Raw genomic sequence first — 26280 nt, forward strand, 5'->3', positions numbered from 1 at the left:
CAGATAACAGAGAATGTGTTCAAAACTGCCTCCACCATGCTTGACAGTAGGTACTGTACACGCTGGAAATGATGCTTCGCCTGACCTTCTGCATACCCTCATATTAGCAGGAGGAAGATAAAGCTGGAAACTGCACTCATCTGACCACAGAATCTTCTTCCAATTCCTGGCTGTCCAGTTCTTGTGTGCTTGGGCCCAATGACGACAGGCTAACCTCTGTCTCATTGAGCAGGGGCTTCTTTACAGCCTTGTAGAACCTTCAGCTATGATCTAAAAGTCAGCCACGTACAGTACGGGTTGAACACTGGACACCAGTTTGGTTTGACCACTGCTGCTGAAGCTCCTGTGATGTCATTCAGCAGTTTTCACCGCACATGAGGATCAGGATGCAGTCATTTCTTGCTGAAGAAACCCTTGGATGCCCAGATCTTGGTTTGTCTTCCAAGCTGTTATTTCTGCAGAGTGTATCCAACTGCTGAAGGACTGCATCTGCACTTCCTGGCTGTCTGACGACAGCTGCACCCTTCCTGGCTGGACCTTCAGGCGGGTTTCCTGCATTAGGTTCCTTGTTTTAGCCATTTTTGTCTCTGAAGAACTTTCAAATATGCTGGCTTTATATAGACACGAAGCACGGCAATAAATATTGTGTCTTTCAAGAAAAAGCACGACCTTCATTCGCGGATCACTGGTACCAAAATGAGCCAATACTCAAAATTTCTCATGTATTTTGATGGAACAAATCAATTTTAAGTTTTTAATGACTTTTTAGGATTTGTTTAGTATTTTGGCAGTGATTGCACTGAAAAGAAGTTTCACTTGAAGACCTAAGAGTTACTCTTAATGCAATATTTCACAAATGCAATGTGTGTCCGAAAACTTTCTTCCACCGTTGTACAGGAATGAATGCATGCATGTACAAAATGGCATGTGAATAATGCTCAAAAGACACAGAGTTATATCTATTCTCACAAAGCCTACAAAGCACAGATGGATGCATTTGCGGCGGCGACACACAGACAGACAGACTTTCTCTCCCATAAAAGCACACGCAGCCCACAGAGACAGCACCTCTCTCATCCCGACCAATCAAACACGAGAAAAAATGTCGACCAGAACGCGTATCTGTGTAGGTGCAACCTCATTCAGCAGCTGAAAAGATAGTGACATCAGGTTTTTTTTGTGTCTGCAAATTCCATCTGCCGTTCCCCTCCATTACTCCCTACATATGCTCTTTCCTTTATTTTTCTCATCCCTCCATCCTGACATTTACTCCTCTGCAGGGTCCTACACGGCTGAGGAATTGAGTTCACGCAGATCAAACAATCTCTCTGTAGTGCAGTTAGTTGGGAAATGATGCATGTTGAGATAGAAGGCATCTCTATTCAAATATTACACACACATCAGTTATTCTGCACATTATTCCTGACATCCCTGCACCATTTCCCAGTCTGATTCCTTCATTTTTCTTTGTACTTTGTTTCACCACTTCTCAGAAACAGATTGAGATCTATTTTGTGAGGTATTTTGGTGCAGTGTGCAAAGTCTGCGGTGGTCACGTGACCGACCATTCTCTTCTTGTTACTGTGTCTAAAGCTCACAGTACAGGTACTGCAGTAACACTAATGGTTGCATGGATGTTAGGCTTTGCTTTGCGGTCTATGAATGCCCTTGATTTTGTGTCTTTGTTGGCACAGTTTTGTCATTTTTCACACTACTACAATGAATATGTAAAATTCAGCTGAACAACGAAGCATCAGTCTGAAGCTGGATTTTATAAACTATCTCTCCATTTACAGAATAGTGTGTCTGCTGAACGATGCTACCGGCTACAGAGTCCAAGAGGCTCAGGTGGAGGTGTGTGTGAGAGACTGCGTCAACGACTACAGAGCCCTGTCCCCGAGGCCCTTCACCTTCGTGGTAAGAACCTGCACAAGTAGATTCTTCAGAGGGTTCTGTTAGATTTGTTGTTCTATGAGGAAAGTGAGGAGTCAAAAGAGACACTGCCACTGTTAAGATGTCCCCTGTAACTGGTGGTTGGGGTGGGTACCACATGAGTGCAAATGGCCTCAAACAATGAGTCCCTGGTTTGATCCCCAGTCGACGTAAACCTTCACTGCATGTCATTCACCTGCTCTCTTTCTCCAGATTTCCTGTCTCTCTCTAGTATGACTATTAAACAAAGTAAAGACAAAACACAGTCTTTAAAACTTCTTCAGTAAATGAGAAAAAGTTTCAGTTTGAGAAGGGTCACATGAAGAAAGATGACTCTAATTAGGATGATAGTTTCACTTAACAGCATCAGATGGACACCACTTTGAAAGCGGTTGAATATGCACATAACATGCCACCAGGTTTTGCTTACTTTTTTATTTAATGTCAGTGTCAATTCAACGTAATATGGTCAAATTCAAAATTTATGTTGGTCTTTTAAAAAAAGGGTAAAAAAAATGTATAAATTATCAGTAATTAAATTTCCCCCCCTCTATATCACAATGATTATTTGTAATGTTGTATTTTTTATTTTATCTATCTATCTATCTATCTATCTATCTATCTATCTATCTATCTATCTATCTATCTATCTATCTATCTATCTATCTATCTATCTATCTATCTATCTATCTATCTATCTATCTATCTATCTATCTATCAATCATACACACACACACACATATATATATATATATACACACACACACACACACACACCCACACACACACACACACAATAAAAAAATAATACTTCAAAAAATAAAACTTGTATTTTTGCAACTGTGACTTTTACAGGGTTCTGATTTCAATGTTAAATGTCTTTTATTGTGTGCAAAAAACAAAACAGTCATAGTGAACATGTTGTTTTAGCAGTTAGCATTTAGTGTTGCAGGTGACACCCTCAGGAAGAAATTGCACTTCTGTAATTTAGCATGAATCTTCTTTCAGTCAGTTGTGTTTAACCTTTTACCATGCTGTTTTCCTTTAAAGCCACAGTATCGCCTTAGGCAGAAATCTGGAAATGCAAAAAAGTATACTCCTGTGTTTATCCTATTGTACCACCACATCCTATGCCTGTGGCAGATTTCTATAATCTCTTAACTGATCTGGGTGAAAAGTCCCATGATTGGCTGAATCTCCTGTCACAGTCTAGATTATGCATAGCCTGAAAGCTGAGTCAGGAGGAGGCGTATAGGTGGAGTTTCCTCTCAGATCTCTCAAAATACAAAATGCTGAAATGTTAAAAATACTGCCCACTGCAGCTTTAATGACACTACTTTACTCATATTTACATCGATCTTTATTGTGTACCGCAGGACTGGATTGGATTCAAGGGCGCATTGAAAGTAGGGGGAACAGAACACGGGGGACATAATACGTGACTTTCTTTTGTTCGTCTCTTTTGTCCAGACTCCATATTTCACTCGTATCCAGCCATCTCAGGGGCCCATTTCAGGTGGCACCCGGGTCACCATAGAGGGAAGCTACCTCAACGCAGGCAGCTATGTGTCTGTCAGCATTGGACCACAGCCCTGCTATTTCAAAAAGTAAGGAAAATCTGTTTTTTGTTGTTTGTTTTTTTGTGTGTCTAAATTGAATTTAAATGACCCCTTGAGGGAAACTGGAGCACTACATAGAAGAGAACAGGATTTAGATAAGAAAAAGACAACCTAAGATGGTAAACCACATTTATAATTACAACTGAAGGTACTGTAGATAATGCAGGAAATATAAATAAATGAAGCTAAAGAAAATGTGTGCTTAACTAAGGATTTGCTGTTTGAAGATTTGTTCACGTGCATTGCAGAAAAATGTCATTATCATAAAGATATTACATGCACATGTAAGCATGTAATCAGTGTGTCAGGTTAGGTTGGTTTCAGTGTGTGTGTGGGATCAGGGCTGTTTGTATTAGGTGTGTGTGCTTGCTTGTTGCTTGCAGACACACAGCATCTCTTTGTCTGCACTCACACAGACTTTCCCTAATCTAGTGCATGAAAAAAGTCCAAACTATCACCACAGTTGCTTGCATTTCAAATGCATGGATTAGCCTCTCATAGCTAATCTCTATTGAAGCAACCGTACGCTAGCTTTGATGTCACAGCAGTCATTTCTGTGCCGCAGCCTCCTCACAGTAATCCCACAAACTCCACTTCACCGCAACTGTTTGCTCACCTCAACTCTGTCTTTATCTGTCACACCCTAACTGTGGGACTGTGTTTGTGGCATCTTGTGAAGATTGCTGAAGCATGGGCTCCTTCTGAATGGGGTTGCTATGGTTACAGGCCGAGGGACATGGGCGGGTGGATAGTGTAGATTCTGTATCCTTTTTTTTTCTTTCTCTCACACTTTCTCCGTCTGCGTGTCATTGGTATATAGATGCAGAAAAGACTGTGAAACACACACACACACACACACACACACACACATACACACACACACACACACACACACACACACACACACACACACACACACACACACACACACACACACACACACACACGTAAACACACCTATACACGTCCACACATACATACATTGCTCCTGTGAAGTCATGGCCCAGAAAAGCAGCCACCACTCAACTGTGCTAAATACATATTAGAAAATGTAGCTACTAGGGACTGCACTCAAGACTGCAATTCAAAATGTTATTTTGCCTGTGGGACCAGCAAGCATTGACACACATACACACACACATGCACACAAACTCTCTTCATCCCTCCCCCACTGTTTGTGACTGGTGCCGCTGATCCTTGTGAGCACACTGATAATCGTAGGTATAAACTTCATTAAATACGACTTTAATTCCTTGTTCATGTTTTTACATCCTTCTCCTCATCTGCGCACTGAGCCCATTTCACTTTTTACCTCAGAAAGTACAAGCCGTAGATGAGCAGTCACAATTTACTGAGCCCTTCTTTTTGTTATTTCTCTTTCTTTCAAAAACAAGTGAAATATTTCCTCTTTGCAGTCGTTACTTCATTTCTAGTTTATTTATCTTTCATTGCTTTTGTTGCATTTGAAAAAAGTAACAGATTTTCATTAGACAAATATCTAGACAGGCTTCTTTATAAACCACCAATCCACCAGGCATTCACATGCTATCTTAAGCTGGACAAGGAAAAATGCATGTTAATATAACATGTAACGTGTACGGCTCATGTCAGAATGAGATCGTAGCCCAGTGTAAATGTATTCCACACGCCATGATCCTCACTATGTTTCAGGAAAAAAAAATCGGCACATCAGGGTGAAAAGTCAAGTTTTTTTTTTCTGTAAAAACTTATTTAAAAATGAATGAGGCCCATCCATGGCAGTGCTTCCCTTGTCTCTGGGGACTTGCCGTGTTTGTTTTCAACTCCACCGTCATACTTTAATAATTCACAAGTAGAGATCTGTGTGGGCAAAAATGAAAAAAAAGGGAAAACATTGAATTCACGGGGTAAATGCAAACACCCATGGATCAGATGTTGGTGTCTAGATAGAGAACAGAGGACTTGTGTTAATGCCACTTGTAAATAGAGGCTACATACAGTTGTTGCTCATGTTTTTCACACTTATCTGTTTAGATCGAAATCCAATATACACTTCCTCTCAAAAAAAAAAAAAAAAAAAGTCAGGGAGGCTTCCATTGGATAATTACTGCAGTGATAAATATGTTTCAGCAGGTAACAACTTATTTAACCCTAGCTGATGCAGTGAGGAGCTTCTCATTTCTTAAACAACCATGTCAGAAGACATATCCTGTGGTTGTACAAATCTGTGGGGTAGTGTTATGATCTGAAGTTGCTGCAGTTGGTCAGGTCCAGGTTCAGCAACATTATGTGCCCAAAGAATGAGGTCAGCCGATTACCTAAGTATACAAAAAAAAATACCAGGTCTTTCCATCACTGGAGTTTTTCTTCCCTGATGGTAGGAGTATATTCCAAGATGACGATGCCAGGATTCATGGGGCTCACATTGTGAATGAGTGGTTCAGGGACCATGAGACATCATTTTCACATGTGGATTGGCCTCCACAGAGTCCAGACCTCAGCCAGAGGTCAGAGAAGACTTTGCGCAACAGTCCGACTCTCCCATCATCAATGCAAAACCTTGGCAGAAAATTAATGCAACTCTGGACAGAAATAAATGCTGTGACTTTGCAGAAGCTTATTGAAATGATGCCATGGTGAATGAATGCCATACTCAAAGCTAAACGTGGTCCAACGAAATATTAGTGTGCGATTTTTTTTTTCTGGACGGGCAGTGTAGTTCGAGGCATCTAATTGAGGGTTTAAATAGTCAGTTTTTAATTCATGCCTCTTTGTGTGACAGTCACACTTTTGATCCTATCTTGTGGCAATCCTCCATTACATATTTTAAATCTTTTGCAGAGTGAATATTGAAGTGACGCTTCACTTAAAACAAAGAAAAAACACTAAAATTCTTTTGCAAATCTAATTCCAATATCTGTCAGAAAAGTTGGAATTAGATATTTTCCCAAAATTTCTCTAATCAGAAGCTTCAACTGTCACTGGTGAACTTTGATTCTTGCGCTTGAGGAGGAGGATTTTACTTGCTTCAGTGGATGAGGTGCCCGAGTCACAGGTGGAATTATATAACCACAGAGGCAGGTTACAATGTGACTTAAAGAGCATGAGATTAATTAGTTTCACAAGACAGACGTTGGTAATTACAAGAACAAGTCATTTAAAATGTTAATGCTTGAGGTTGGACCTCAGTATTAAAGGAATCACCTGGTACCGGCAAGTAATCATCGGCTCTTTATTGTTCTAACTCAATTTTTAGAGTGATCTGACTCTGCTACACAGCTTCTTACTGGAGCGTTGTTGTGAACATCTCTTTTATTAGTTTCTTTTTCTCTTTTAGTGTGAATAGTTTCTGTCTCCCAACTAATTTATTTTCATTTTCATTCTCTCCTGTATCTTCTATGTATTCTTATCCAAGAAGAATTCTAGATTTATTATAAATTCCTGTGAGAAAGCTGAACCTTTATAGCAAATATCAGCTCAAAACTATCACATAGATATTACCTTTTCAACGTCTAGTATGTCTTTCTGGAATTTTACTCTCTGCGAAAACATGTATTGGGTTTGGAATCACCTTTTTCTAACTTTCCCCTTGTCTCTCCGTCTAGGAGGAACGCCCGTGAGATAGTGTGTGTTACACCAGCTGGATTGGCACCAGGCAGCACATCAGTCCTGGTGGATATCGATGATGCTGAGCTCAGAAACCCTGAAGTCAAGTTTAACTACACCGAAGACCCCACTGTCCTGAGGATTGAACCTGACTGGAGCATTGCCAGGTAAGTCAATGTGTTGTGTAATCACTTACGTAGCACAATTGCTTACTTTTATTCTGTTCTTGTCCATTTAACGTCACACGGCTCTCCTTGGAGAAGGAATATTCAAATAGCTGTAGCAACAAATGTCTGTTGTTCCTAAAATAAACCAAGCAGCTGGAAGGTTCCTGCATCAATAGAAGCACCAAACAAAAAATGTTGTTTCCTACTTGAATTTTATCCAGAAGGAACCCTGACTGAGTCCAGGTTGGATATTCTCAGAAGCTAGCAGCTTAAGGAAATCAGAGTTTGGACTTTGTTTTTTACACCACCACTTGTAATGCAGGAGCATAGCAAAGAAAATATTAAGGAATCAGTCTTGAAGCAATCTGAGAAGACTTAAATGCTAAGTGAGAGCTCTGACAGCCTCCAGAGATTTTTCATTTGGCTCAAGGAAGACTTTTATAGTGGAGGAAATTAGCAGCAGCAGCAGCCTGATTCACCAAAAAATGGGTTTAAAGTGTGAATATATCAGATTACACAGCCTATTAATAGTTTGAATGTGATCGGTGATTGAAGAGGCAGCTAATACTGATCAGCGAGTGGTGCATGAGCCTTAACTTCTGTGCCTGAATTAATGCAGCTGTTGCAGGGTGATGCCCAGCTTTCTACAGCCTGTCATGCAGTACTGTATATCAGCAGCTAAATAAATAAAGATCCTCCACTGCTCAGCATTGAACATGACAGCAGCATTGCAGCGGAGGACACACACAAGCAAACACTTTCACATTAAAGTAGATTTACTGTCAGGGAGGGCAGACATACGCTCATATTGGTCGTCATGATGGATACTTGGGTTAGTTGAGAACAACTTTGCCGTTACCTCAGTGGTTTTTCTGAAACCCTATTCAATCTAGGCTCTATCTCTCTGGGGGAGGTTGGTTGGTTTTACTTGACTGGACTAATTAGAGATTATAATTCTACGTGGGGAGTATATGTGTTTGATGTTCCTCCTGCAGTAACTCTAATACCAACTGATACTAAAGACACCTGTTTGTATAATTTAAGTCCTTTCTGGAGCTTGGTTCTGTAATGGCCACATGGGGATCAGGGTCAATATTTTCAGGCAGAATTGTTGGTTAATCACCTCCTGTGATTTGGCAGAGGTTAATATCCGACCAGATTGATGAGTTTAGTTACACAGGAGCGAAGCAATTACAGTAATACGCTACAGTTCAGAAGTTTGGGGTCACTTACAAATGTCCTTATTTTTGAAAGAAAATCTTTTTTTTTTTTCAATGAAGATAACATTAAATGAATCAGAAATACAGTCTAGACATTGTTAATGTGCTAAATGACTATTCTAGCTGGAAACAGCTGATTTTTAATGGAATATCTACATAGAGGTACAGAGGAACATTTCCAGCAACCATCACTCCTGTGTTCTAATGCTACATTGTGTTAGCTAATGGTGTTGAAAGGTTAACTAATGAAATGAATGAAAACCTTTGTGCTAATTATGTTAGCACATGAATAAAAGTGTGAGTTTTCATGAAAAATATAAAATTGTCTGGGTGTTCGCAAACTTTTGAACAGTAGTGTGCCTCCCAAAACAGAAATTCTATCAGAATACTTGCTGTATGCCTTTTCTTTCTATACAGTGTCAATCAGCATTTTGTCCCTATACACTTCATTTATTTAAAAACTTCAAAACAGGCAGCTATCCTGACTTGTTTCCCCTCACCTTACCTCCATCTCTCTTGCTGCTATCTTTCCGTCTCTGTGTTCCTTCCTACCCTGTTGTTACTCATCAACAGATTGTAGGAGATGGATGCAGAGCTTGTTAGAGGAAAGTGTTGATGAATCCTGCCCAGTTCCCTTTGCCCAGTAGGTCTGGCCAAGAAGCAGCTGAGGCCCAATCACTGCCCTGTCCACCTACTGTCAGCGTGTCTGTGTGTGTGTTTGTGTGTGACGCCTAAAACTGGGGTTCTACTTCGCAGAGCTCACTCAGGGGTGATGATCCGACATAAAAACGAGCCGTGCATGCACACATACACACAATACCCCGCTGATTCCCAGAGTCCCTGATGTTTGGCCCCAGATCCCTCCTCCATCTGGCTCGGTAAACCACAAAACAACACACACCCCTCGCAGACACCAACCGGACTGCAACGGACAAAGTGTGTGTTGCCTCCAGCGTGTGGGAGCTTTAATTTCGCTGATGCATTTCAGCCACAGCTCTGTGTCACACGCTGGTTCAGGTAGAAAGTATAACGAACCAGTGAGATGTGATATTATATTGGTTCATATCTGCCTTATTGTCTGCCTTTGTGCAAACACATGCAAGCCTGCAAAGCATTATCACTGTGCTTGGGAGATGATAGCGAAAGCGCATGACATACGGTGAAAAGAGAAAAAGAGCAGAGGTGGGGAGAGAGTTCATTATCATTGTGCTTCGCTGATGATACTCCATTTAGGAAGAAGACAGAGCACTTCCAAAATAAATCAATGACAAGGACTCATCTGGGATGCTGAGGGAAGATATTTGGGCAGCAGTAGAGGTTAGAGAAGCAATTTTGGAACAAAATATTCAAATCTTCTCCCAAACAGACTGTGTAAATACAGCAGATGGATATGAGGTTTGCCACTCCTTTCACAAATACTGCCAAGGTGCCCTGAAGCAAAGCACCAAGTAGGATTACCACTGCCGTACAGCTGCTTAATGGTGACCATTAGAAAACTGGTCGTTCTGGGGAGCTGCCAAGTCTAAATATAGGTGTTCAGGCAACAAGCAGGTCTTTCCCATAATATCCACAATATATGCAAACGTTCTTAACAAATGTGCATATTTAGTTACAAGCATAAAGGTCACACCAGGAACTTCGTCCACCAGGAGCAGATCTGGGCTTTGTTTTAGGTGTGTGGCTAAATTGGTTATTGCGTGATACACGCTGGCCCCAACAGCCTTACTTTCAATACTTGATCACCAGAACAGCTGTAGAATGACTTGTGTATTTTGAAAGAGCTGCATGGTTACATTATTTTATCCTATTTGAGTGTGAGCAGGAAATCTCAGACGCTCAAGCACTCAATTTCCTTCCACGGAGGATTCAAAAGTGCGTGCTCTATGGAGCAAAAAAATGCGTGAGAAAGCCCTCTGAGCCTTTTTCGCCTCGTGCACTCAGTGAAAAACTGAATATGCACTATTTCTGAATATGGAATTCAGTTCTCCTACTTTCCAGTTCTTATGTGATCCACACATGTCTACGAAATACTGAAGGTAAATAGTTTATTTATTCAACAGACATGTCTGTCCATTTTGCCTTCAGTGGAACAGTTTATTGTGCAGCAGTGGATAATGCAACACACTTAATAAACTACAATAAATTCTTCCATTTTGAACTCTCCATCTCCAGTGACTCTCCATTAGCACTGCCAAGATGATTGCTCTAACCCACAAGGAAATGCAACAATTTTTGTATTTCCACTGAATTTGACAATTTTGCCCCCAAAGTTTGCTAAATGATGAGCCTTATGGGTGCGATTTGTTAATCTTGGCAATATTTTTTTTTGTGAAGTTTTTGCAGTCTCATCTTAAGAGGAAACAACAGATATATCTTAAACATTTGATAGTCAATGAGAGGAGGAATAGAGATGAAATACAGTGGGAGAAAACAGGAATAGAGGGCAGAGATGGCAAGAGAAGGAAGAAGAGTAGACAGAGAGAAACACTAACAACAGAGGTTGGATTTCCCTAGCTATCCCTGGGAGTTTATTCTGATTGTCTTGTTGTCTGTTCCCTGAAGCATGCACCTGAGCTAAAGATACTCACTTAGACAAAGAGAGGAGCAACAGGGACAGAGGGACTCAGTACAAATATACATCAAGCTGAGGAGGAAAAGAGAGGAGGAGGCAGAGGACAGCCAGTTTATTAAAAAAAAGAAAAAAAGTGAAGTCTGTTTGCTTCTGTGGTGCGTTTGTGGCAATGGCATAAACATCTAATTAAAAATCAGTTCATCTGATTGTGGTCTTGCCTCCTTTGCTAATCAGAGAACCTCATCCATCTTGTAAAGACCACAGTAATGCAAGGTCAGTGTTTCCTTTTGTTAGCATTCCATGTTGTATATGAGCAAATGCAGTTTACACAACATCTAGATACTGAACCGTTGCTTATACAACAATAGCATTCTAGGCACCAGAATGATAGGATGCTTTACACCATGCCTGGTACTTACTATCACTGAAACTAAACACTGTAAATGAATATAAATATAGAAATAAAATCGATAAAGATGAGCTACAACATTAAACCTCATAGGTCCCATTCTGCGAAAGCTTTGACCAGTCGAATCATGAAGTCCACAGACCTGTGAAGGTGTCCCGTGATGTCAGGCACCAAGACATTAGCAGCAGATCCTATAAGTCCTGAAAGTAGTGAGTTGAGGTCTCCATGGATTGAACTTGTTTTTCCAGCACATTTCACAGATGCTCAGTCAAAATGAGATATGTGGAATTTGGAAGCCAATTCAACACTTTAAAATGTTTGTCATGTTCCTCAAATCATGTTTGGCAGCTACTGCCATGAAGGAAGACTGCTGTCCTAAAAGGGTGTACTTGGTCTGCAGCAATGTTTAAGTAGCTAGCACATGTCAAAGTAACATCCACATGAATGCAGGACCCAAGGTTTCCCAGCAGAACATTACCTGGAGCATCATACTGCCTCCGCCAGTTTGGCTTCCTCCCATAGTGCATTCTGCTGGAATATAATCCCCAGGTAAATGGTTCACACGGTCCATCAGACTGCCTTCCATTGCTCCATGGTCCAGCTCTGATGCTCATGTGCCCACTGTAGAGTGTTTCGGTGGTGGACAGGAGTCAACATGGACACAGTCTGCAGCTCAGCAACCCCATATGCAGCCAGCTGCATGTATGGGTGCTCTGACGTCTGTCTATTTTAGCCAGGTTTAGATTTTCAGCAGTTTGTGCTACAACAAATCTTCTGTGGGATCAAACTACACAGTCCAACCCTTGTTTCCTTTGTGCCTTGATGAACCCATGTCTGTCCATTGACACTTGTTTCCTGACTGTCTGAAAACTTTGGCTCTTTTGTGGGGCAGTTTAACTTTACAACAGGGCAGGTTTAAATGAAAGTGGATGATGTGACACACTTAATACTCTACAACAGATTGCTCCATTTTGGACTCTCCAATCATCTACCTGTGGCCATGTCACCAGTTCACCGGTTGTCCTTCCTTGCGCCACTTTTGGTAGGTAGAAACCAATGCATACAAGAACATCCCACAAGTCCTGTCATCTTGCACAAGCTCTGACCCAGCGACTAGCCATCACAAATCTTTATGACTTCCTGTTTTTTCTGCTTCCAACTCCTCAGCTTCAAGAACTGTTTATTTTTTGCTTAATATATTCCCCTATACAGGGGTGGAAGAAGATTAAGAAAAAAAATCATTAAAAGAGTTTTGATGGAAGTTTTACAATATTACAACTTAAACTTCTTAACAATAATTACAGTTTGCTCGACAGAACAGACTTGATTTGTACGAAATTAATTTTACTACATCACGGCAGAGTTTCATGGCACTCAGCCAAAGAGAATTGAAATATCTCACTTCCAGTTTCTTAAGCTGAATTTGGCTCTTGAAGATTACAGTTCAGTAGTAGAAATGGCATGAATACAGTGTTAAAGTTAATGTGAATACTGTGTACAATATACCTAATCAGAAAATACTTTCACACCTATGTCAGCTGTCAAAATACCAGTCAGGGACTTGACACATCCCTTTACATCTACGATCACATCTTAAATATGATACTGTTATTCAAAGAATGAATGCGATCAGCTCTCCTTAGCCAGTAATGGGCAACCTGCCAAAAGCGAAAAAAGACTGAAAAACTGAGAAGAATAGCCTGACTTGCAGCCTTTTATCTACCTACAATGCGAAAGATGGTACATCTACCTTTATCATTTACTCCCTGTCCCACCCTATCATTACCATTTGCAGCTATTGTAAGTCTCGCTGGATTAGAGTGAGAGATGAATGTTTAGTGTTAGCCAGCCAGAGGCTCTATCCAAGATATTAAGAGGTTCTGTCTCTGCTTCCTTTCACCATATCATTTACGCTGCTGTTGGTGCTTGTACATAAGTCATTCTGGATATGTGTCAGATTAATGTCGACAACGAAAATACACCTGCATATTGCAGAAGTCAGCAGTAACACATAGGAACCCACTAGATGGACTGTGTCCTGTTGTCCTTGTGTGATGGAAGGTTAAAGGGGATTACTTACCAAGTTAGGGACTACGGCTTGGCCAGTGCCTTAGTGAAAGGCATGATGCCATGAGAAAATTGTGCTTGTTATTGTCTGTATGATCTTTAAAATGGCCTGTGGACGCATTGCCTGAATAGATTAGTGGATCCAGAAGAGAATTCTAGAACTTACTGTGAATCAGCCATTACTCAGACTAACACAGGCACATCCTGCCTTCCTTGTCAGGTGAATAGATCTTAGCATAGATCTCAGCAAGCTTGATTGGTGTTTAAATCCTAAAATTTTAAAGCAGTAGGGTGTCACTGCCATCACCGATTAGCCACTTGAACTATCAAAAGCTAAAAGTAATGAAAATACTCACGGTGTTTGTGTCAAATAATAGAAAGTCCAGAGGATACAGGTACTTTACGTGGCACGTCGATCACTTACACTTGGAAGTGATACTGGAAGACTGACATGATTTCTGAAAGCCAACCAAGTTATAATGAATCCAAAGTGGACAAAATTGTTGGTACCCCTCGGTTAATGAAAGAAAAACTCACAATGGTCACAGAAATCATTTGAATCTGATAACTGTCAGAGAGGAGGACTCTTAAGCGGCTACTCTCCAACCAGGGACCGCTCGCTGTGAAAAACAACACGGAGGCTTCTCTGTACTTGCAGCAAGGGTAACCCACTCAGTGCAACGAGACACTTCTAGTGTAAGTTACAAAGAGGTGGTCCCTGTCATCCTTTATTTATACAGGTGGAGTTACAGGATAATGATATGCAAGTAAATGGGAGTGAATAAAGTTGAATGTGGGTGTGAGTGAAGAGCAGAAATAAGAAAAGTATGATGGGTGTGGTAAATGCATAGCTTATATATGAAAACATCATATGTTACAATCTGGGTTAACACAGTTCACAGTACAACTATTAATGATAATATAAAAAACCTTCTAACAATAACAGTAATAATAAATGAAAATTAACCAATTAAAATTAGACATGCTTTTGAACCGTGGTTTAACAGAATTGTTTTTAAAAATAAACTCATGAAACAGGCCTGGACAAAAATGATGGTACCCTTAACTTAATATTTTCTTGCACAACCTTTTGAGGCAATCACTGCAATCAAAACATTTGTGTAACTGTCAGTGAGACTTCTGCACCTCTCAGCAGGTATTCTGGTCCACTCATCATGAGCAGACTGCTCCAGTTGTCTCAGGTTTGAAGGTTTCCTTCTCCAGACGGCATGTTTCAGCTCCTTCCACAGATGTTCAATAGGATTTAGATCAGGGCTCATAGAAGGCCACTTCAGAATAGTCCAGTGTTTTCCTCTTAGCCATTCTTGTCTGTTTTTAGCTGTGTGTTTTGGGTCATTATCCTGTTGCAAGACCCATGACCTGCGACTGAGACCAAGCTTTCTGACACTGGGCAGCACATTTCTCTCTAGAATACCTTGATAGTCATGAGATTTCATTGTACCCTGCACAGATTCAAGACACCCTGTACCAGATGCAGCAAAGCAGCCCCAGAACATAACAGAACCTCCTCCATGTTTCACAGTAGGGACAGTGTTCTTTTCTTCATATGCTTCATTTTTGCATCTGTGAACATAGAGCTGATGTGTCTTGCCAAGAAGTTCCAGTTTTGTCTTGTCTGTCCATAGGACATTCTCCCAGAAGCTTTGTGGTTTGTCAACATGCAGTTTGGCAAATTCCAGTCTGGCTTTTTTAGGATTTGTTTTCAACAATGGTGTCCTCCTTGGTCGTCTCCCATGAAGTCCACTTTGGCTCAAACAACAATGGATGGTGTGATCTGACACTGATGTACCTTGACCTTGGAGTTCACCTTTAATGTCTTTAGAGGTTGTTCTGGGCTCTTTTGTTACCATTCGTATTATCCGTCTCTTCCATTTGTCATCAATTTTCCTCCTGCAGCCACGTCCAGGGAGGTTGGTTACAGTCCCATGGATCTTAAATTTCTGAGTAATATGTGCAACTGTAGTCACAGGAACATCAAGCTGCTTGGAGATGGTCTTATAACCTTTACCTTTAACATGCTTGTCTATAATTTTCTTTCTAATCTCCTGAGACAACTCTCTCCTTGGCTTCCTCTGGTCCATGTTTAGTGTGATACACACCATGTCACCAAACAGCACAGTGACTACTTGTAACCCTATAAATAGGCCGACTGACTGATTACAAGTTTGTAGACACCTGTGATGCTAATTAGAGGACACACCTTGATTGAACATGTCCCTGTGGTCACATTATTTTCAGTCTTTTCTACGGGTACCATCATTTTTGTTCAGGCCTGTTTCATGAGTTTATTTTTTAAAAGAATTCTGTTGAACCACGGTTCAAAAGCAATGTTTGAATTTCATTGGTTAATTTTCATAGAATTTTTATTTATTATTACTTTTGTCAGATTCAAATGATTTGTGTGACCATTGTGAGTTTTTCTTTCATTAACTGAGGGGTACCAACAATTTTGTTAACGTGTGTGTGTTTGGTGAGATACATGAAGAACAGATGCACATACACTCGCCTTTTTATTTATTGTGGTGGTCAGTGGCAATGAAGTCATTCCTTTCTTCATCAGTGTCACCTTATAGAGAGTTGATACCACAAGACATCAAGCAAACATTTGTCTTTAGGGTGTTTATAGTGAATTCAGCAGTCAGAGTCAGGGATCTCTGAGTGAGACAATTAGGCGAGATAGATTCTACATCCAACCAACCAGACATCCACTGAGACATGAGATCCCCTTTCAGTGTTATCTAATGTGGGCGTTGGCCACTCAAACTACATACTTCATCATAGAGCAGAAATAGCTTTGGATGCCCAGTGGATGTTTTCAAATGTGATTTGGTCTCCAAAGTGCAGTAAGGGAGCTACACATTGTTTATGACTTTATCAAGACACTAGGTTTTATTCTAGCCTTTTATTTCAGACAGCAGTGGTAGAGACTACAGTATATCCCCCTCCAGGCTGTGAAAAACCTGCAGAAAGATACATGATAGGGAGTCTTATAAACTATATTTCTCAGTGACACAGATAGCCTAGCAGCAGTGAAAAGCAGTGATCTTCTGACAGAAAACAAAGTTGAGGACTCAGAGGCTGCAACTGCCTCTGTAAAACAAGGCAGGCATTGAGAAGGTAAGACATCTCTCAAGAAAACCTCATAAATCCAATTTTAAGTGTGGCAGTGAAAAGGAAAGCCCAACTCCATTGTCTTTACAAGTGGCAAGAGTCCTCTATGATAAAGATTTTATTTTTTCCACGAACTTCATGATCCTCTCTCAGCGCTTGTAATCTTGAATTGTTGGGGGACATCAAAAGGAACAATCATCTTGGGTCACACCAACACAAAATACCATTGAATAGACACTGATATTTTCCAGATATTTGCATTACAAACTCCAAATGCACTTCCCGATCTGACTTGTAGAACATGCTAACTAATAAGCCATAGTTTTGCATCACAGTCTTAGTCATTAGTTTAAAAAAAATGAAACCTTTTAACCCTCTGGACTCCGAACAGTTTCTGGGCTTTTTTTTTCTCCTGTCACATTTTTACTCACTGTGGGCTCAGTTTTTACAACAACATGAAGTCCTGCACATCTATGGACATAGCATTGCTAGAAGCAGAGAGAAGCCAAAGATGACGTTGTGCACCATGACACAGTTATGCCATTAATCATACAAAAGAAAAAGACCAACACTGATTTTTTTTTTTTTAATTTGCAAAAATAGAAAATGCCTGGCATGTACACCATGTGACTTTACATACTAGAGATATTTTACTACATACATTTTGAGTTTGTTTCCATACTTGTCTCTTCCTGCAGTTCAGCCCCAAAAGTCCCAGAAATTTTGTAATGTGAACCCTGGTCACTGCTGAGTCAGATATTGCTTCATGGCTTTGAAAGAAGCACTGAATTTTTAGCTTTTTGACACAATGACATTGGGAAAATACTTTATTTTTGGCAATTTATGCTAAACGAGACAGTAAAATAAAGGTATTTTAAAGGAAATTCTGCAATTTTAAGTGCAGATTTGCTTACAATTCCTGAAGGAATGGCACCTTACAGATAAGCAAGGACTGTTAAAAAGTTAAAAATCCAGCAATTCTTTCTCTATATACAATTTCTGGTTCTGATAAATGGTGTCATGATGGTAATTTTAAAAGATTACCTGCCATTGAACCCCAAAACCCACCTGTATGCTTTAGAGAATTAAGAACCAATCCAACCAAATGTCTACACCAAGAGAGTGTTGGTCTGGCTTCACACACTACTCACTAACAAAATGACACTTGGGGCTTCAGCCAAGTTCTGGGGTTGTGATTTACTGTATTCAGTCCAGTGACCTTCACCGCCTCAAGGCAAACACATATTTAATGTAGATGGAGTTGTGATTAAAGTATGTACATCTCTGTAGATCTTCCTCCCCGACTTTCTCTCTGCCTCTTACTCTCCTCCCTCCTTTTCTGTCTCACTGTCACTCTTTCTCCCTTATTTGTTCATATCTCCTTCTTTTTTCTCTGTAAATTGTCTTATGAGGAGTTGCTTTAACCCTGCCTGAAGCCAACATTTGCACTATTGTGAGTGCAAATGTCTACCCCAATTCTGCTCCTTGCAGTATTTTCCATGTTAATCAAACTTGTCTTGTAGAAATTACATTCACACCATACTAAATATATATTTTTTTTTTATGAAACATAATGCCGCCTGGTTTCTATTTCCATTTAACATAATAAAGAATAATGTTAATTATTGCCCTTGCAACTTGACAAACATTTTCTTTTTGCCCGGCTGTCAGTACATCATTCAGTGCCACTTTTTTTTTTTGTTTGATTCTTTTATTTTGTTGGCAAATATCTTGCAATACAGCAACAGCATGTGGAATCTGAAGCAATATAAATGTTTTTATGGTTATATTTGGCACAGCATAGTAGGGAACGACTGTGGTCTTGGTTTAATACTGTAAAAGTCCTTGGTGCGTTAAACACACTACACTGTGTTTATTAATGCTTAAAAGTGTTTTTGGATTTTTTTTGGTAAACCCAACTACATGCAGTAATCACAATACACACCTCATGATGTGAACCTTTATCTCTGGTATCCAAATGAAGTTTTAGATGCAAATAATCCTCTCAATCCATCATCTTTGATAACATTTGTCACTGCATGTCCATTTTTAAAATATACTGAGCAAAAATGTAACTGCTGCATGTAATACCTTGTTAGATTCTACCCATTATTTTTAACATCAGAGAATGAGCATTATTTGTTGAAACACGTGGCATTCCTACAAGAGAATGTACGTCATGAAGCATCCAAGTATTCTGGAAATGATGGAGAGTGGTGTCCTAGAGCAGACGTGAAGTCGATAAAAGCACACATATCTGCAACTCATAGAGGCAATGAGGTTGTTGATGCTGCTTATGGAATGTCGTCAGTAAAGTAGGCAGACGTTTTGGGGGACAGGATCATTAGTTGGACACATAAATCCAGAGCAGTGATTTTTAAGACAAAAAATGGTGATCTACAGCATCTGTTCTTGTCATTCTTTTGTCATCTGTGGCATTGTGTCACTTCAGTAAAGCTGCATTTTAAAGTGGGCTTTTATAGTCACTGGATCAAAGCAGTGTCTGTGTACTGGTCACTATCTGATCTCTGTCCTTCAAAGCCACACCTGACTAAGGTGTGGATCAACTCAGAATTTGTCAGCATTTGAACAGCTCAAAAACCTTTTTGTGCACAATCAGCTAAATTAAACCATTTTCCAATCAGAACAACAGAAATGACATTTGTAGCTTTTCTTGTTTCTTTCTGTCAGTTTTTGTTCAGTTTACATTTACAGCAGGACTGGGGCACATGAGCTGCTTTCTTTAGACTGACTTTATCCCGGCAGATAATTTGTAACTGTCAAATTTGGCTGCTACCAATCAGAAATACAACTGCGATTTTTTTTTTTTTTTTAGCCCTGGAGGTTGTTCTTACAGGAGAAGCATTTCTTTTTTAGGCTTACTACAACTCTCCTTCTTTTTGTATCTTCTTTTTCTCTTCTAAAGTGGTGGGACTCTGCTGACGGTGAGTGGAACCAACCTCGCAACCATTCGAGAACCCAAGATCAGGGCCAAGTACGGGCAGGCAGAATCCTTTCATGTAAGTATTGATGTGACTGACAGACACAGCACAAGCACACAGACTAACAAAAAGGGCCGTGTTTAAAGACACACCCACCCGCATACACAAGCTTATGTGCCAGAATCTGAATTCACAAACACGGCCCGGCCCACAGTATATACGGTATACATTATTCAGATTTACACATGCACACATTCATTAACTGACAAATACGTTCAGATAGAAGCCTCCACATGCACATGCAAATCTACTGTGCTGCTGAAGGTGGCAGACAGTCTGTCTCTGTGTGTTGCTCACATCTCGTCTTTCTCAAGCTACAGCTTCAGACATCTAACGCTACCTCGGGCCATATAGCTTTTCAAATGTCACCGCTCCTCATGAGCGTTTGTGTCAGGAAAAGAAAAAAAAATACAGGCCCAACATGAGAGACTCTGTGTGTGAGTAAGAGAGTTAGATAAAGGTTTTAGGGGAATAAAGAAGAAACGTGGCAAACATCCATGCAAACCTGAAGTCCCATTTAAATGGTTGAAGAGTTTCATCGGTTGTGTAGAAAATGCTCACAGAGCACTTTGGTGATTGTCACAGTGAGTTGAAGCTCTTCAGTTGTCAGGGTTAAGAACTGAACTCTAAACAGAACTAAGGCACTTCAACCTGCAGATAAAGCTGTCATTTATTGAGGCAAACAGCCTACATGATGCATCCCACATAGCCATTTATCAAAGTACTATTTTGCACTTAAAGGACCATGCTGGGGTTTTTGAATGTTGTCACCCATTTACAACAAATCATAGCTGGATATGTTTTTTTTTTTATTCATCCCAGCAAAGTATAACAAATAACGTGAGATAGGAAACCAATCACAGTGGATATCTTATTATCATTTAATGTAGTCAAAGTGCATTACTGTTGCATACCCATGGAACCAAATGTGTTCACTGATATTAAAACTTCATCAACATCATTTATCATCTTGTCTTCCATACACAGAGCACATGAGAGCAATATAACATACATTTGAGATTATTTTTTCTAACATACGCTACCATTCAAAAGTTTTGGATCACCCAGACAATTTCATGTTTTCCATGAAAACTCACACTTTTATTCATGTGCTAACATAACTGCACAAGGGTTTTCTAATCATCAATTAGCTTTTCAACACCATTAGCTAACACAATGTAGCATTAGAACACAGGAGTGATGGTTGCTGGAAATGTTCCTCTGTACCCCTATGTAGATATTCCATTAAAAATCAGCTGTTTCCAGGTAGAATAGTCATTTACCACATTAACAATATCTAGACTGTATTTCTAATTAAATTAATGTTACCTTCTTTAAAAAAAAGCTTTTCTTTCAAAAAGAAGGACATTTCTAAATGACCACAAACTTTTGATTCTTAGTGTATGTTAAAGCTATAGTATGGTCCTCTGAGCAGTCCTATAAATTAATGCAAACCATGGCCATGACATCATGTATTCATATATTCTCCAAAGCAATGATGTAAATACTCCTCAGTACAAGCAAAGGCACAGAGCACATTGCCCATTATTAACAGTTGATCATAAATTTGCAACCAATTTACATTTCCAATCAGTCTAACAGCACTGTAGTTTCACAGGGCATTGACTTACAGAAAGGATGGGTTATTATACCCAACAGATCCGTTTTAAAAGAAAATTATAGCCTGCAGGTTGTTCTTAGTGTTTCTGAGACAGGGAATGCTGCCATTTTACTTAACATCTAACCATTTTGTAAACACAACTAAAAGAAGTTTACAATTTAAGGCATTTAAAACTTTAGATTTGTGTTAAAATGCATTAGATTGTATACCATAGATTCTCCCACTGACTAACAGCAAAAACCATGACCTTTTTCTTCTTCTGTGTCTCACTTTCAGAACTGTACAGTGTATAACAACTCAGTCATGGTGTGCCTCGCTCCGTCGGTGGCGGACTCAGAGCTTGGTTTTTCCGAGACTGGCACCGGCCCAGATGAGATTGGCTTCTACATGGACAACGTGAACGCTCTGGTGGTGGTCAACGAGACATTCAGCTACTACCCCGACCCTGTGTTTGAACCGCTGAGTCCCTCCGGTGTCCTAGAGCTCAAACCCACGTCGCCACTTATCCTCAAGGTCAGGCAGACAAACAAGTTATTTTGTATAACACTTTTCCCTACCTTTCAGTTTATTTTATCAGCGCTCTGATCTGAGGTATTTATCTTGCAAACAGCATTGGTGAATACATATCTAGGAGGCTTTATAAACACTTTAACTTCTCAGGGACATGTTCTACAATGCAGCTGTGAAGATAAAGAAACTCGAGTGCATATTTCTGATGCCTTTACACAGTGTGTGTGGTGGAAATAAGGGTATTGACACCTACACAGATTTATACACACTTTTACTCAGAGTTAGAAAAAAAACCAAATGTAAAGTTAATTTCAAATTTCTGGGTTGAGGTTTTAGCTAGAGGTAAATAAAAAGTTTTTTTTTTGACTGACCCACAGTGGGAAGCACAAATAGAAAAGAAAAATAGAAATAGAGAACTGTCCTTGGTTTTTGTTCTATTGCAGAATCATCTGTAATATCTGGCAGCTTCATATACTTTATCCTGTACTGACTAATGTATGCTTTAATTTTTTAGATAATTATATCAAAACCATGGGGTCAGATTTGATGGGAAATCTCTCTAGTTGGACGTTCACAATGTCAACTTCCTGTGCGAGGTAATGTGATACCACGAGAGTCTGCGAGACTTCGCTGTTGCTGTTTTGCCAGGCAATGAACATGGCAGGGAAATAAACTTTGTCGGAAATCAAGAACGTCGTGTTTTTGGAATTTAAACACAAAGCACTGCCTGCTTGAGTTACTGTTCCTGTCACTGTTTCCATTCCTGTATGGCACAATGCAGTTTCTGTTGACTGGTTTACCTCTTAAATTTTGTTACAGTTTTTAGAACAGAAGGCTTCTAAAGAAACAGCACTGTATTATAGCATCATTGCATATCTCTGCAGAAATGCTTACTGCTGCTGCTGTAAGTATTATAGTGGAAATCATAAGTTTGGACTGCTATGTTATGATCACAGCTGGAAAGTTATTTAAAAAATAGTAATTATAAAAGTAGTTGTAAAAGTGTACATCAACTTACTGTCTGGTTCTAAACCCCAGTGAGACAGCAAACAAACTAACAAAATATCAAAGAAACCGAGCATCACAGGAAGTAGCAACTGAAATATATGTATAGTATTTCATATTGTAATGCTAAACACGGCTTGTTTATAACAAAAATTTGTTGCATTAGTAACAAGAAAAGCACTCAGAGAGCGCAGTACTCCACCATGGCTGCTCAGTCGTATGATTTCCGACGGAAGAAATCTTTCAAAAAAAAAAAAAATTTATGGTCCACAGCGGTCGATTTGTAGTAGGATCTCAATCATGTGATCATCAGCAGGCAGCTGACGTAGTGTTCACTTGTAGTCATAGTTACAATGACGCCGTGCCCCTATCTCGCAATGATACAGAAATCTTTAACAAATCCGTGGATCCAGACTATAAGCCACATCACTGCCACAATCTAATCACTTGGTGCCTGTGTCATTTAGGACCTTCCCTAAAAATTTCATCCAAATCCGTTTTTGAGTAATGTTGCTAACAGACAAACAGACAGACAAACCAACGCCAGTCGTCACATAACTCCATCGCGTTCCTCAAGTAATTACCTTGGTCTACCGGTGCATGTATGGTTCCTTTCAGATGGTGTCATCATTATGCGATATACATTTATCTTTGATGATGTTGCCGACTTAGCCTTCTCCCACAAGAAGTGAAAGTTCTGCTGAAGACCCAAACAGATCTCTAAAACTCCAAACTCAACACTGCACATCCTTGGATCCCTGGTGACACCCTCACCAAGTTTGAAGTAGATCAGATGTAAGGTTGCCGAGATATGGAGAGAACAGAAACTCACACATTCCTTTATTTATTATTGAGATGTATGTAGGATTATGAGAGAATGTTCTATTGAGTGTTGACGTTTGTGTCTGAACTCGATCTCTCTGTACTCCAGAAGTATTCTCTGCTCTCCTTGAAGACCTGTAAATGTTTCTTGACAATGTATTGCTTACACTGGCTTGGTAAACCTCCTCACATCCAGTCGAGAGCAGGACAGAGCTGCTAACTTCACCCTGAACTCTGATAGAAACATTTGTTTTACTCTTCAGATATGGAAGAGTTTGGATCATGTGTTAAAGCAGATAAACACACTGCTGAATCCATTTCTTACACTTTCATGCTTATGCATTTGGTTTTGGAAGTAGTAAAAAAAAAAGACATCAGTCTCAAAACTCTTGATATGCCAGTATGTTTGGTAGATCATGCCTTCTTACCTTACATTGTATTTAAAATATAATATTGATCAAAAAGATGATTTTTTTTTTACAACAGAAAACTGTGAGAGTGAGCTAAGTGTTGCTGATATCATTGATACTAAAAGTTGGGGTTCTTTTTTGAACTGATTTTTGAGCTGAATGTTGATCCTGTTTTTATTGGGTAGTGGTAGATAGATGTTTTTCTCCCAGGGTTTTTTCTACTTGCAGCTTGACTACAAGAGTCTGAAACATATTGAACCTATCTTGTATTAATAATGGCACAGCCTTCTCAGACGGACACACACAAAGTACTCTCACAGGCTTTTTTTTCATTCTAGAGAGGAAAAAAAACCAGCTCTCAAATGTGTTTACAAGGTCTCTCAGAGGAGGAAAAAAACCCGACAAATTCATTATTGAAAGCTGAAAGCAAATGCCCACACCTTACAAGGCCAATTTTTGTCCTTCAGTAACTAACAAGAACTTCTTTAACTGCACTCCTCTTCCACGGCCTCGAGCCTTCTTAAATAACAGTCCTTTCAATTTGTGTAATTATTTTTTCTGGTGCTGGAGGGGCAGTATGGAAGCACACAGGCCTGTGGTCTAGAAGATTTGGATTACTTTGGCTTTCATTTTCATTAACGGTGATTGGACATTAAGTATGAGAAATTAATTGGCAATTTCTGAACCGTGCGCATGTGTCATTGTATTATCTCACTGAGCTCACCTGAAATGTTTAGTCAAAGAGTGAATGAACAAGAATTAATGTGACTTTTTCGGAGTGACTGTATTTCTATGATATTGCTATTGCAAAATTAATTGAAATAACTGGCGGGTTAGTGTCTACAAATAACTGAAGGAGGTGTAAAAAAAATTTCTCAAGTGTGCACATCTGTCATTTAACTGTGTCAGTATGCGAGCTGTAAGTGGCTTTATACAATAAAGAGACAATATAACATTCATTTCTTTTAGATCGATGTCGCACTGATGTGCTACGTTTGTATTGAATGTAGTGCGCTTTAATCTATTACCAGAATTTGCCTTGACTATCTCTTGTGTTATCACAGAGAGTGTGTTACGCTGCTTATTTCCATGAAGAGATTGAAAGCAGCATAACCGTCGTTATTTATTTCTTAAATGATAATTTATTAGCAAAGAGCCTCTCAGTAATTGCCAAATCTCCTGCTTGGCTTGTTGGTGGAACTGCCTACCCACTGGAAGCGCTGATGAGATGGACAAAAACGCAATTTGTTGAGATGGGATGTGGGGGTAGTGTTTGCTCAGATGCGTGCGCTGCGCCTGCCACGCAATTAGTTTCTCATCTGTAGTGTCGAGTGTGTTTTTACTGAGGTGTGTTAGCGAGAGAGAGAGAGAGAAAAGAAAACATTCACCTGGTCTTGGTGTTTTGCTGTGTGTGTGTGTGTGTGTGTGTGTGTGTGTGTGTGTGTGTGTGTGTGTGTGTGTGTGTGTGTGTGTGTGTGTGTGTGTGTGTGTGTGTGTGTGTGTGTGTGTGTGTGTGTGTGTGTGTTTTGTCGAGAGCCCGTCCCCGCGTGATGCTTCTTGCCTGTTGTGTTTATGTGTGGCAACAGCTCTGTGTGTGGCTTGAACTCTGTGTGTGTGTGTGTGTGTGAGTGTGTGTGTGTGCGTGTGTGTGTGTGTGAGAGGTTTGGATGCTGTGGGAGTGTGTGTGTGTGTGTGTGTGTGTGTTTGCGAGATGCAATGGGATGCATGTTTACAGGGTTGCAGAGCGGGGTTGGGTGGCGGCCTGCAGAGACGGTGGGATTGGAAAACGGAGTCTGTCTCTGCGTCCCACTGCTAAGTCAGCGGGAGACACGGCAGCTATCTCCTCTCTCCCCCCCGTCCTCTGTCTGTCTCGCTCGCCCTGTTTTCATGCTCATTCCCTTTCTTTCTCACTTTAGAGTATACTGCTTTCATCTTTTTCTCCAGCTCTCGTAATCTTTTCTCGTCTCTCTCCTCGTGCCGTCTCCCCTGACGCGTTCTTGCCGCATTTCCTATCTGTCTTGTTTCTTTTGTATTCATCTTTCCTCCTGTTGCTTCTTGTTTTCTTACTGTTTCCTCTTTTTACACCGCTAACTGCCCCCCTTCCATCGCAGACAAAGTACGTGTCAAATTGAACTATATATTGAAATAAAAGCCTGGAACTGAAATTGACAAATGTTGGAATTTACACACCTCCGGTACAGACTTCA

At 40.1% G+C, this 26280-nt stretch overlaps 1 protein-coding gene across 4 annotated transcripts in view; it reads left to right on the forward strand.

Annotated features, from left to right (window-relative positions):
• LOC111579122 (plexin-A1) overlaps positions 1 to 26280 on the forward strand; it is a 323692-nt gene that overhangs the window by 240707 nt on the left and 56705 nt on the right. For all 4 annotated transcript variants that reach the window (XM_035955446.2, XM_035955448.2, XM_035955447.2 and 1 more), the window contains exons 14-18: positions 1797 to 1917; positions 3403 to 3539; positions 7136 to 7303; positions 19630 to 19723; positions 21603 to 21839. In XM_035955446.2, the coding sequence (XP_035811339.2) occupies positions 1797 to 1917; positions 3403 to 3539; positions 7136 to 7303; positions 19630 to 19723; positions 21603 to 21839 (757 nt within the window). The remainder of the gene's footprint in view (positions 1 to 1796; positions 1918 to 3402; positions 3540 to 7135; positions 7304 to 19629; positions 19724 to 21602; positions 21840 to 26280) is intronic.

Source organism: Amphiprion ocellaris, chromosome 8 (assembly GCF_022539595.1).
Source record: "Amphiprion ocellaris isolate individual 3 ecotype Okinawa chromosome 8, ASM2253959v1, whole genome shotgun sequence".
NCBI lineage: Eukaryota > Metazoa > Chordata > Actinopteri > Pomacentridae > Amphiprion > Amphiprion ocellaris.